The following is a 13,005-nucleotide window of genomic DNA, read 5'->3' as shown; positions in this document are numbered from 1 at the left end:
TCGTGTGTTGCCATTATTGCCCCCGTCTCCCCTCGCCAGCCCCTTCCAAAACTGGTGAAGGAAAAAGTGAACGTGGTGGCCTGAGGAACAGTTATGAAGTGGTGGCAAAAGTCTGGCTTTAAAGTAGGGTACTTGCTCATCTGGTTATTAATGATATCAAATCAGTTTTCTTATAAATCAAGCAAATCCACTCCAGAAGTTTCAATGACAATACAGAGTAATTTTTTAGAGCAGAACTAGACTCTGACAATTTTTATTTAATAACATTGTTTATCTCAGGACATACTTGTAGAAAGCTTTAATTTCTCTCAGCATATTTCCACTAAATTAACTAAGTACATATAAAGCTTCTACCTCTGACCTTTTCCTATTTTAGTCCTAGATAAAGGGCTGGATTACAATCAAAAGGCATGTTTAATACTACCAAATAAAGAAGTCAATACAAGTTTTGTAATAGTAGATAAGCATATTTTTGCTTGACATAAAACCAGAATGGTCTAAACAGCTGAAGCTTTTTTTAAAGCAAGGTGATGATTTTTCTTAGTCTTACTGATAATAATTGTATTTCATCCAAAACCTGGAAGTATTTCTAGCTGATATTTTAAAACATTCACTTAGTTTACCTACAATATTTAAAGACTGAATAGTGTTATTTGCCTTAGAAACCTGGGAATAGTACCAGATGCCTATTAAACCATGGTGTACTGTAGCTACCCCTTTAAGTGCTATCTTTCTGAATGAGAAAAGCAAACAGTTCCTGAACTGCACTGGAAAAGTGATGTTCTTCTAAGACAGGGCTTGTGCAGGAGCATAATCTAACTGGAATTCTTTCCACTCTCTCATGTAGGGACAGACTACATTTCTACTACCCCCACCCATATTTGTAAAGATGTTTTTTCTTCTTTCTTTCTATTTTTTTCCTTTTTCCTTTTCTCTTCTTTTTCACCCCCTTTTTTCCACAGTAATTGCCAGGACTAAATTAAGTAGAAGAAACAACGCTTGGTTCTCCTAAAATGAAGCCAAGCAATTCAGATAAACTGTTTCTTTGTCTTACAGAGACACCATTGCTAAGTCTGTAGTGAAACATAATGATAGAATGTATTTCCCTTCTCCCTCTGGGTCTCATTAATATCTGCAATTAGTTAAAACAGAAGACTTTAGCATGGCCATATTTAGAGAGATTTCTAGTCTCTCAGTGGTTTGAGAATTCTCCACCCTATTTCCCCAAAACCTTAGTTATGCCAAATTAGCATCTCATAAAAAAAGACTGTCTAGTTTATCTTTAATAGTATTGCTTATCTTTGTTGTGTTTAAGCAGGTTTTCCCCTGACCTGTTATTTCAAAAACCTTTTGATTGCCAAAGTCCTATGGAATGCAAGTTTTGGGGAAAAAAACCAAGACAATCATGACTCTCCTACCTTGTTTTTGGAGGTCATCAAGTCTACCACTTGACGGTTACCTTCGAGTAATTAAGGGACAGTGATGCCATTAAAAGTTTTTGTGGATGTGGCACAATAAATTAATCCTGAGTCTTCTGCAGGAAACATTGTGCCAAAAAAAAAAAAAAAAAAAACCACCACAAAACAAACAAACAAACAAACAAAAAACCCACACCAAAAACAAAACGAAACAAAAACAAAAAAAAGAAAAAAAAAGGAAGGCAAAATTTCATCCTCTTTCAAAACCAGTTGGTGCAGGTTTGTACAGCCTTCTGCAGGTTCTCCAAGGTCTGTTCTGTGGGAATATGAACTTACTGCTTCCTCTGAGCTGTCTGAAGGTCCACTTTGTGTGATGGGAGCATGAGAGAGTTTGTGGGAAGATCTTATTAGTTGCCATCTACATGGGTAGTGTAGAAAGTGGTGGTCCTGACAGAGCCTTGAGCAATCCAGGCACTGTCTGGCTCCTATAATGGTACCTCAAATTTAGACATAATATTTCCTATTGAAATGCAAAGACTTATGCTTGTCACCCCTAAAACAGGAATAGTTAAGCCAAAGGCAGAAAACTGCATAAGATAAACCAGAGCAGAAAATGACAGATCTTTGGGAAAAAAACCTACGAAGAAATAACTTCTAATTTTCTGGGAGGTCCTGTACTCCAATTTGCCTCCTCAGTTCAGCAGAGCAGGGGTGAAAGGTATTACAAAACAAAACACAGAACTTTGTGTAGCCTTATGCTTAGTGTTTTACTGCCAGAGGTGTGTCCTCTGGACTGCACACTCCTGGTATGTACCTTGTGCCAGCTCTAGTGCCAGTCAGAGCTCTTGGCACTGAGCTTGGTCGTGAGCCAAGTGAGAATCTATCTCCCAAAGAGTCACATTTGTGTGCTGAGGCAGTGCACAGAGCAGTCAAGGTGGTACCAATCCTGTCACCTGTGAGATGGTGGGGCTGGGTGAGGGATGAGGGGGCAAAAAATGTGTTGAGAAAAAAGAGTGGAGCATGCTAGGCAAGCTGAGCTGCCCCAAGTGTGATGGCCTTGGTGCTCAGGGAGCACAAATGAGACACATTTGGGGGTCACAATGTCTTGTGCTTCTGAAGGGACAGAAATCACTCTCCTCTGCATCTGGCAGTGTTTTGGCCCATAGCCATTAGCCTGTGAGGTACTCAGAGTTTTACTATGTGGCTGTAAGTGTCTGGAGACTCTGGATTCCTTCCAAACTGAAGCCCTCAGGTAAAAATTGCTTGGGCCAGAGAAGACTGGGAGTTTGGGAAGACTTTGCTGCTTGGTCAGGGTACTTTCATAGCTCTTTATTGAAGCAGGGCCTGTGACACATTCTTTTCCACCCAGCTCAGTGCTGGAAAAAACCCAAGCTGTGTGGTCTTCCTTTTAGTGTCACCTTGTGGGCCATTATTTACCTGGTGCAAAGTGGAACAGATTCAGCTAGAGGGGTGCAAGAGACCCTCTTCAAGCTGCATTTGAATGGTTAGAGCAGTCCTGATTTGTGCTCTGAAATCCTACTGAACAGATAAAGCATTTGCCAAGGATACTCAATTCTGACTCCTGATTAAGAGATAAGACTCCTTTTTCTTCTGCTCGTGTTTGGTGTGGAAAATCTGTTTTGTTACATGTCTTCAAAAATGTCTACTTGACCAGGTCCTGCAGGTGAGGCAGATGGGGTGGAAAATGAGACCTGTTGTCTGTCAGGTCTGAGGCTGTGACAAAGTCCAGCCTCAGCAGAGTTAATGCTCGAGCTCTGGATTTCTGTAGGTGGCAAGAAGCTGCTGAGGCTGCCATGCTGAGCATCTGCATCCCATCTGCATCGTCATGCAAGTATGGATTCCTTCAGCAAAGAAATTGATTTACAGTGTCTTACATTTTGGAAAATTTGGTAATCACCAGATTTTAAGTCCCTTTAACAGATCTAAGTCAATTTGCATGTTGAAAATAAATCATAGCTGTGGTTTTTGGCTGCTTGTAACTTGCCACCCCACTGAATTGCAGTAAGAGGTTTCCTGTGGCTCCTGGACCCTTCTTGTCCTGTTGTTGCTGTGCAGAAGGGCTATGCAAATTCTCTAAAGCCAAAAGCAAAGCAGCTATTCTTCTCAGTGAGTGCCAGGATTGTGCCTGCTGCATTGTGTGCAGTCCAGAACAGCAAACATCCATCACGTTGCACTCCCAGGGCTCAGCTGCGCCTTAAAGACGCGGCTCAGCTTTTAAGAGAGCTGATCAGCACACAGTGTTCTGACTGTCACTCCCAAAGAACAGAGTGACAGATGGGCTCATGATACGTTTGTCTGGAGGTAGAGAATGAGAAGAGCAAGTGGGTTACTAATTACCTTCCCACCACTGAAAGGAGAAATGCCCCCATGCTTGACACAATTTGCATGGACATGTCAAAATTAATGAACATTTTCACCCTCAGCTGTCCCGGAGTGAGCTTCACACCGTGTGGCCCTGAGATCTTAATGCAGCCATTTGCATTCATCAGGCCAGCCCAGGCACAACATGAGAGTTCAGGAGTTTTGAAATGCATCTCTGCCATCAAGATGCTCTGCAGCAGAAGTGCTGCTGAGCAACAGCCATGGGTCATATCAATGCACTCTTACTGTTGATCCTTTTCATCACACTTTTTTTTTCCCCTTAGGGTCTTTGCATCTGATTATCAATAAAATATTTTTTCTTTCAGATATCTGTTACTCAGATTACTGTTCCTAAATTGGTATGACTACTTTTATGTAGAAAAAATATTCCTGACGCTCTCTGAAGCAATACATAAAACTGCAATTCCATTTAATTATTCTTGGTTTTATTGATTATTTAAGTTTTGGGATGAGTTTGGACACATGAGAAATCCCATCCAGCTGTGCAAGAAGACACAGTAATCTGAGGACATAAGGTGCTCCTGGGGTTGAGCTAAAGTGTCAGGGTTGTGTCCCTAATTGCTGTATGTACCAGACAAATTATCTTGATTTTAAAGTCTATTTAAAATTGGTTACAGTTAAGTGTTGATAAAATCCTTTGTATGAATAGTCTGTAAGAGTTACTACCCATTACATATTTCCTTTGATTAATTTTAAAATACTACTTTAATACTTATGTTCCTTGACACGTCTATTGTTCTAACAATCCAATAAGTAAATACATTAAATACTGCAAAATATATTAGCACTTAATCCTATGCCTAAAAAGGATTGGGTCTGGAAATGTTTTCAGATTTGATCAATAAGATTCATCAAGTCAGACTCCAGAATTCCTCACTAGTACTTCACTGTACTAGTACAGGTCATAGATGATTATAGAGGTGGGGTGGTGGAAAATGTTAAAAGCAGTGCATTACTTGACTAGGCATGAAAATAGGAGGAGTCATTTGCAGGGCTGCTTTTGAAAAATAAAATTGGAACAATGAAGCATGTCTATCTGCCAATGGAAAAGGAGGCTGACATTTTAAGGAGTATAGCTGCTGCTAATATTTAGGTAAGTGCTCTAGGCAGTTTTCCTCTGTTTGAAAGCTCATGCAAAACCAATTTAAGTAATGAAGTCAGTATATTGGGTATTCTGTTTGTTTAATTTCTGATACTGCCTTAACAGAAGTAAGGTGGCTGACCCTTAGTGACAGCAATTTGTTTTCTGCTTGTACAATTATGTTGGGTCTTTATTGTCAACCTAATCAGTAGCAGGGGGTTAGATCTTCATGTGGGACTTATTCAGAGGATTTAATCTGAAGGAAATAATTTCAGAGCGTTGATGAGCACTTAAGTGCTGCTCACAGGCTAGCAGAGTTTAAAAAATCTGTTGTTTTAATCAGAGCCTTTTTAGTTTTGAAAACAACCCCCTTCAAAACAGATTTCACTGTCTACTTTTGTCACTTTTGGCCCTTTTAGTTTATCTTTTGGCTGATTTTTGGCTGATTTGATCCCCTTTCTCCTCCGGCTTCTTGGTGGCCTCCCGATATCCAAACCACAAAGTATCATTGCTGTGACAAGGGGTGGGATGCCCCCTCTCCGCAGCATTCGGATATTTTCCTCATGGCTCTCCGTGTGAAGTCGACTTTCCCCCTCTCTTTCTTGAGAGCTGTGTACTCGTAGGCCTTCAGCTTGCTGTAATAGTCTGAGAATTTGTTGTAGAGGATGGAGATGGGCATGCCATTCAGGATTATTCCAAAAGCAATGCAGAGGAAAGCAAACAGGCGTCCAAGGTGAGTTTCTGGACACATATCTCCATAACCCACTGTAGAGATGCTGACCTACAGGCAAACCAACACTTATTAGCTGAGAAGAAATACACAGACAGACATGTTCACTCATCAGGGAGAATATTAAAGTCAGCTCTCTTGTACTGTGCGTTGTAAGTCTGAAATACTCTGTGCTCCTCTCTTTTTTTGCCTTTTTTTTTTTTTTTAATACTAGCTATCTTATGCAAAGTATCCCTAATTTAAAAAAAAAAAATCCTCTCATGAAGCACAGAAAGATAATGGTTTGACACCATTCAGGAGAATTTTTTGATTTTTGTTCTGCAGACAATTTTCACACCAGCCTGTCCAGAAGGTGAGTATGGTTGGCTTTAGGGAGAAGAGGGATGTGACTCCCTGACCATGCAAATCCACTGATAGCTGCAACCCTGCTCCCTCATCCTGTCACTTGGAACAGATGTCCTGTTTCTAAATCCACTGTGCTGATAAAACCCTGTATCTGGGACTTATCCCATGGGTTGCATTTTGAGTTTCACCTTTCTTTATCATATATATTTTAGGAACTAAGGAAAAACACATTAAAACCTTCAATTCATTATGAAATACATTTTCCTGTTTTTGCATTATAGGAAAAAATGATCCAGGACTTCAAAGTTTCTAGATAAAATCCCCTTTAATGATTACTTACCTACAAAGCACTGTAGCCTGGAAGTTTTTACTTGTAGTGTATGGTTGCAACATATATAGTTATAGTGTTATTTAAGTAGACAGGTGGATAATTTTTGCTGTATTTCCTTTTGAAGAAGGATTTGGGGGATATTTAAAATGTTTCAGCTTTGGTTGTTGGATTGCTTCTGTTGTGGTGGGGTTTTTTGGGGGTTTTTTTGGGTTTTTTGTTTGGTTTTTTTTGTCTTTTTGTTTGTTTTTTGGTTTGGTTTGGTTTGGTTTTTTTGGGGTTTTTTTTGAGAGTGATAGTGTTTATTATATTTGTTTCATATGAATCTGAACACTTTGCCAGCTCGTTGTGTACATATTTTCACATTTTTCTTCTCAGATAATATAATTTTCTCTTTGTAGCCAATGGATATGTGAGGGAACTGAGTTATGGGTCCAGTGCTACAACAAGTATTGAAATATTTCCATTGTAAAATTCAGATCAAAAATAATTGGATGTTTGATTATGGAGATGTTTCATTTGAAAGATGTACTCTTGAATAGTCAGCACAAGATAACTCCTAATTTAAATAGTTTCTCTGTACACATCTTGATGTTTTATAATTTTTACACTTAGTGGATATAGCTAAATTTTTTTTTCTGGCAGGTAAAACTTGCATTTTTCTGTCACCTCTCACTTTCTAGTCTAGTGCAAGGGATATTTTTCAGCCAGTGAATTTCATTTAATTCTTTTTCACAGTGTCTCAAAACACTGTGGGTATCTGTTAAACAGTAACCTGAAACTCTGACAAAAATAAGCCACAGAGAGTAGGACTTTCACTGTAATGCTCTTGTGGATTTAGCATTGTAATAAGTCTTCAGAAGGTCACTGTGTAGAGTTTGCCATCCTCTAAAATGGTAAATAGAATGATATTTTAAATGAAGAAAGCGTTAGAGTACAGGAGACAGCACTGGGTGAGCACATTTTTAGGACGCACCTGGTGCTTCCTGTGGAATAAAAAGGATTAGTGGTTTGGTTTAATGGAAATTAAGTCACTGGATTTGAATGATAATACAGGATAAATATCGCCAAAAATAAATACTGAGATGAAGGCAAGATGTTTATCTCTACCAGCCAGGACAAAAATATTATCCTGTGATAAGGTTCTGTACCACTGGCATAGTCTTACACGTTGCCTGTAAGAGTTTAGGAGGATGCTTCTTCCCCTGCATGTGTGAGATGGTGAATGCTGTTACATTTTTATAATTTGAATGATCTAGATATTTTAATTTACAGTCTTCAAGAAAGAATAGACTTTTAAAAGTGTTTTATGCTCATTGCAATGTGTATGATACAGCTCCTGTTTTGAAGACATTTGCTTAGTTAAACAGGCTTTTTTCACCTAGCCATGTAAGTTTATTAGGAGTGTCTAAATGATTACAGTGTCACCAGTTTGCAAAAATGAGCCCTAAAGATTTTGCATATAACCTGCATGTTCAGAAAAACAAAATATTTTAGCAATGCATGAATTACCAATGAATCATAGCCTTTGTATATCACTTACAGATAATCCATGAAGGTCACGTAGCAGGACCCTTTCTTTTATTCACTGATTTTTCCATCCTTCCATGGCCCAGCTTAAAGGATATTCAGCACAGTTACACATATGGATGAAGACATACAAATGTGTGCATCTGTGCTTGTCTGTAAACCTTTTTTTCTGCCATGTGCTGAATCACTGCCAACGAGTGGTAAACCACCACACTTCATCATCCATGGCTGAACCAGAAGTGCACACCTTGGGCTCCAGGATGGCTGACAAGGAGAAGTGACCTTGAATGGGTTGGAATTAATGTCAGGTGGGCTCCAGATGCATCTTGGTGCATCCAGTGTCTGTGCTGATCAACCAGCACAAGGTGTTCTAACTCCTATCCAGTCTATTTCCATGGGCTTCTTTCTCCAGGGAAATGACTGGGACAGAGCCAGATCCATATCCATGCCCAGGGGTCAGAAGTGCTCCTGGGCCCCACACAAAAATGGGCTGTGCATGCTGGCATCAGCTGCTGCAAAACAAAATTTCTGTGACAATGGTCTAGGACAAGCCTTAGGGTTGTGGATAGCCAAGATGTGGGTCCTGTGCCTTCCCTAGCATCGACGATGTCTAGCTACCCCGTTTTCATCTAGGATGCTATAAATACACACATCTTCTGCAGCACAGCAGAACACAAACTCTTGTGTAAAACAACTGTTGGTCCTAATGGATTTTTAACAGCCAGAGTTCTGGGAGAGCTTTCACTTTTAAGTTTGAGTGATATGACTGTAGTTAATAAACTACACCTTATCATCTTGCAGTTTTATGCTGGCTCACAGAACATCTACACATAGAATAAGAACCAGAATCCTGTAACTAGATAGCCTAATGCACGCATTTTTCCCCCTATTATTTTGGCAACACTGACAATGGCACTAAATTGAGAAACACTTTTTTTTCCCTGTGTCTTTGCCCACTTCCTCTTTAAAAGTGAAAACGCTGCCTGCATTTGGAGATATGGGAATTTCAAGTCTGCCTGCCTGATTAAGCCTTGGTTTAAGCTTGCAGAGAGGTGAATGAGTGCATGTGTGTGCGTGTGTGGGCGTGCGTATGTCCTGTAAGCTCAGAATTTGGAGCAGATGTTCACTGATCTGAGCCTGTTGTTTTCAAGACTGCCAGCAACTCCAGCAGAGAAGGAGAGGGGAAGGAAGGGGAGGGGAAGGAAGGGGAGGGGAAGGAAGGGAGGGTCTCTGGCTTACCAAGCAAGGTAAGATACGTTTACTTACAGCAGCCCACCACCAGGCATGGGGAATGCTGGTGAAGTTGGTACTGGAGACGTCGTGCTCCACTGTGTAGACCATGGCAGAGAAGGCGAAGATGCCCATAGCAATGAAGAGCAGAAGGCAGCCCACCTGCTGGTAGCACTGGCGCAGGGTGAAGCCGAAGGCACGCAGCCCCGTGGAGTGCCGGGCCAGCTTGAGGATGCGGAAGATGCGCATGAGGCGCATGATGCGAAGCACCTGTCCCACCTTGCTCACCCGCCCCACCTTCTCGATGTCGTGCTCGTGCTGGGAGCCCCGGCCACGGGGCTGGTCGTCGTCAGTGAAGCATTCCAGCAGCAGCTGCAGGTAGAGGGGCAGGATGGCAATGAGGTCTACGGCGTTGAGGGCACTGCTGGCGAAGCGGCGCAGGTCCGGCGTGGACACCAAGCGCAGCAGGTACTCCAGGGTGAAGAACGCAATGCACAAGGTCTCAACGTGCTCCAAGACAGGCCGGCTGTCCCCACTCTTCCAGTCCACCTGCTGCATCTCTTCCACCGTGTTGAGCGCCAGGGCCACCACGGAGATGAGCACGAAGAAGCTGGAGGCCACTGCCATCACTTTGGCGGTGACGGAGGAGAAGGGCTTCTCCATGAGGTTCCAGAGGCGCCAGCGCTGGGGGCCGTAGTAGCGCATGTGGTGGAAGAGCTGCTCGTTCTCCTCAGCCTCTGCCTGCGAGCGCAGCTCCCTCTGCACCTTCAGCTGCTCGCTCAGCTCGTCCCGGCGCTCCTCGAAGCAGATGCGGCAGCACCGCGGCGTGTACTTGAGGCGCACGCCCCAGTAGCTCAGCTCCTCCAGGAAGCTGCGCGGGCACAGCTCGTCCCTCACCCGCAGCACGCCTGAGGCGTAGAAGTTGTACACCAGCTGGAAGACAGCTGGGTCCCTGTCGAAGAAATACTCGTCCACCTGGGCGGCGTAGTCGTCGCACAGCCCCAGCTGGCAGCGGCGGTCGGTGGAGGTGGCCAGGCGGCCCAGGCGGGTCTTGGGGTAGGTGGCCACTGCTTGGTAGGTGAGGCGGTAGCTTTGGCCACCAACGTTGATGTTCAGCACGGACGGGGCAGATGCTGTGGATGGAGCTCCAGGGGAAAGAGCGGGGGAGCAAGGAATAAATGATGAGGCCTTGCTTTCTCCCTTAAATGCATCTTCGTGTGGCCATTTTTCTTGTTCTTTCTCTTCGTCTTCCTCATCTTCGTCATCCATGTAATAGTTGTAATTCCCTGGTTGCAGTAGGGGCTGGGCATTCAAGGGAGTGGTGGCAGAGGAAACACTCTGCTTGTCCACAGGAACAGCTTCCTTTTCCTTCCCCTTGCTGGGCTGTGGGAGGAAGTTTGGTGCTTCCATCTCTCTGTCTTTATGTTTTAGGAGAGGAAACTCTTGCTGCCTGTTAAACTGCAACATAATGTTATTCCTTACTCTTCTTCCCTCTTTGCAGTCACCCGATCAGGCAGTTAACACCAGTCCTTTTCAAGACTGCAAAAGCTGACAACCTGGTTTGCTTCTATCTTTATCTCAGAAGTATCATGCACAGCAGTGGTTCTGCATATTTCTCCCTGCCAGCCACCACTCCAGTTGTTGTGAAAGCTCTGTGTGGGATATAGACACATGAAGACTGCTGTTGCCTGTTTTAATCTTGCTGACAGCAAAGATCTGAGTGCTTAGAGGAGGGGATTTAAGGGCTATTATCCTGTTCAAGCCTCGTTTCCCTGAGGCTGTGACGTGAATGATTATGGATCCATAAATCTATGAAAAATCAGTAGGGGGGAAAATCCCCTGAAGTTTTATTGCTAATAAAACCCACACATTTTCCTATTTTAAGTATATGTGGATTAAAAATAATCTCAAATAAAAATGTATGAGGGGCAGAGAGAAAGAGAGCATTACAGATTTCTTCTGTCCTCATGAGCATAGCACAACTTGGTTTTCTTTAAGGGAAATAATGAATAATTGATATGCAGACAAAGGGTAGGAACTCACTGGAGTAGCTCTTAAAATGTTTTCAAAAGGTGAGCAAATAAAAGTAATTTCATTTTATTCCCAGTTACGATACCTCCATTTGGTTAAGAGCTGAGGAATATTTCAGTCTGTGCCTGAAGCTTTGGGTGTACTCTGGGAGGTCTAATGCTCTGCTGGGCTCAGTGGAAGCAAAGGGCAAGAGTGTGAAGGGGTTTCCAGCTTCAAACTCTTCGTGAGCTGCTGAGAAACAGCATAAAGCCACTCCTGTTTCTCTTGCAGATTATGTTAGAGTAATATAAAGCTGCAGTGGGTAACTAGCAGGACAGGAGAGATGCTTTCCCTGTGTTTGGGTGGAGGTTTCATCTTCAGCTCTGGTTGAGCTGGCACCAGCAATTCCTCTGACAATGAGCATCCCAAAAGTCAGGTTACTTCCCCTTGTCACTGGGAGCACTTCTGTGGGAGCTTCATTAAGCTGGAGGTCCAGTAGAGCAGGGGCTGCACACAACAAAATGCTGGTTCCTTGTGTATGCTTTTAGCACCTGACTTAAAACTCTTAAGCAGCAGCTCATTAGTGTCTTCACTTGGTTGTCCTCAAGCTCCTTTTCTTCCACATTGGTCTCATGTTCCTACATCTGCAGACCCCTATTCTGTTGTTTTGGTGGCGTCTTATGTGAAACAATTGCTGTTGCTATGAGATTGTCTCCTTTTCTCCTGTTTCCTTACCTTCAGCTGTACCTTTTGTATTTGTATTTAGTAGTTCTTGACAAAATGGAAGATGTCATAGCTGAGCATTTTGCAACACTTTTGTTCTGTCTGTATTTCAGTGAGTGGATCACACTAAACTGTTCAAGGTTTCTTTGAGTTACACTGTTTAAGGCCTGAATTGTTTGCATTTAACTCTGCTTGAAAGTGAATTTGTCTCCCCTGCCTGTTCTTTTTCTTGATGCAGAAGAGGTAAAGCCCCTATTAACAGGGATTGTCAGTACCTCTTTAGAGACACCAACCTGCTTTGCAGTTTGCTTTAAGCATTAAACCATACCACGGTGAGTCCTTTGAATAGAAACCTTAATGCAAAGTCATGTCAAGTTCCAAGGTTGTTTCTTTCTCCTAAGCAAACTAAATCAGGCATAAGAAAAAGGGTAGTTCACAATGCCATCATTTTAGTACAAAAAATCTGTATTATTTCTTAATCAAGATCCAGGGTAGACTGTAACCATATTCTTCACACCAGTCTCTGCTGTAGCATTTAATTTGGATTTTTTTCAGGCTCCCTGGTCTCATTTCTGAGAAGCATCCAGTAAGGTTTATTGCTCACTATTCAAGAGATCATTTCTTATGTCATACTGCTGCAGAAGGAGCTTCTACAGGGTGAATTTCATGACTGTCAGGCACCAGCTCCTCATGCACATGGACCCAGATCTTGGACATTACTAAGCAAAATAAGGAAGATCACTAGCTTTGGTCTGCTCAGACTAATCTCTTTGATCTAAGTATTCTTTGGAACAGAGCTCTGGGGCACCTGCTGCACTCTGCTTAAACTTGTCTCTAACATACAAAATAGCTAAAATAAAATTATTTCATGTATGTTCTCTATTTTCAGGTGGGAGTTGGTTCTGAGGTGCCAGATTCTCAGTCTAGATACATAAAAAAAGGAAGTGACTAGAAAGGAGCCACTTTTTCTTCTTTACCTTATGCTGCTTTTCTTCATAAACATCATTAGTAAGAATTGCATATCTTCTTATGTGGGCAAGAACAGACCCTGGGCTGCTTAAAGAACTAGTTAGTGAAGTCTCTTGGGAATTCTTTTTAAAGTTATTTGAGTTACATGCTTGTCCCTTTTCAAGAGCTCTCTTTCAACAGTGCAGGATCAGCCTAACACAACATGTTGAAAGCCAAGCCACTAGGGCAGAAGGTTGGA

General features: G+C 42.4%; 1 protein-coding gene across 1 annotated transcript; it reads right to left on the bottom strand.

Moving 5' to 3' along the window:
* Positions 1-4,895: 4,895 nt before the first annotated feature.
* KCNV2 (potassium voltage-gated channel modifier subfamily V member 2) lies at positions 4,896-12,228 on the bottom strand. The gene is made up of 2 exons (XM_063423004.1): positions 9,102-12,228; positions 4,896-5,683 (listed from the first exon to the last, which is right to left on the bottom strand). Exons 1-2 carry the CDS (start codon positions 10,530-10,532, stop codon positions 5,408-5,410), a joined length of 1,707 nt encoding a protein of 568 aa, XP_063279074.1. The 5' UTR covers positions 10,533-12,228; the 3' UTR covers positions 4,896-5,407.
* Between the last annotated feature and the right edge of the window lie 777 nt (positions 12,229-13,005).

Source organism: Prinia subflava, chromosome Z (genome assembly GCF_021018805.1).
Source record: "Prinia subflava isolate CZ2003 ecotype Zambia chromosome Z, Cam_Psub_1.2, whole genome shotgun sequence".
In the NCBI taxonomy this organism is placed as follows: domain Eukaryota; kingdom Metazoa; phylum Chordata; class Aves; order Passeriformes; family Cisticolidae; genus Prinia; species Prinia subflava.
The sequence above is the reverse complement of the archived record's forward strand: the minus strand, read 5'-3'. Positions and strand labels throughout refer to the sequence as shown.

Excerpts from the sequence above, each read along its gene's own strand:
- KCNV2 (XM_063423004.1), bottom strand. The coding sequence starts at position 10,532 with ATGTTGCAGTTTAACAGGCAGCAAGAGTTTCCTCTCCTAAAACATAAA. Across the intron at positions 5,684-9,101 it reads ATGCCTGGTGGTGGGCTGCT|GTCAGCATCTCTACAGTGGG; the intron begins GTAAGTAAACGT and ends GTTTGCCTGTAG.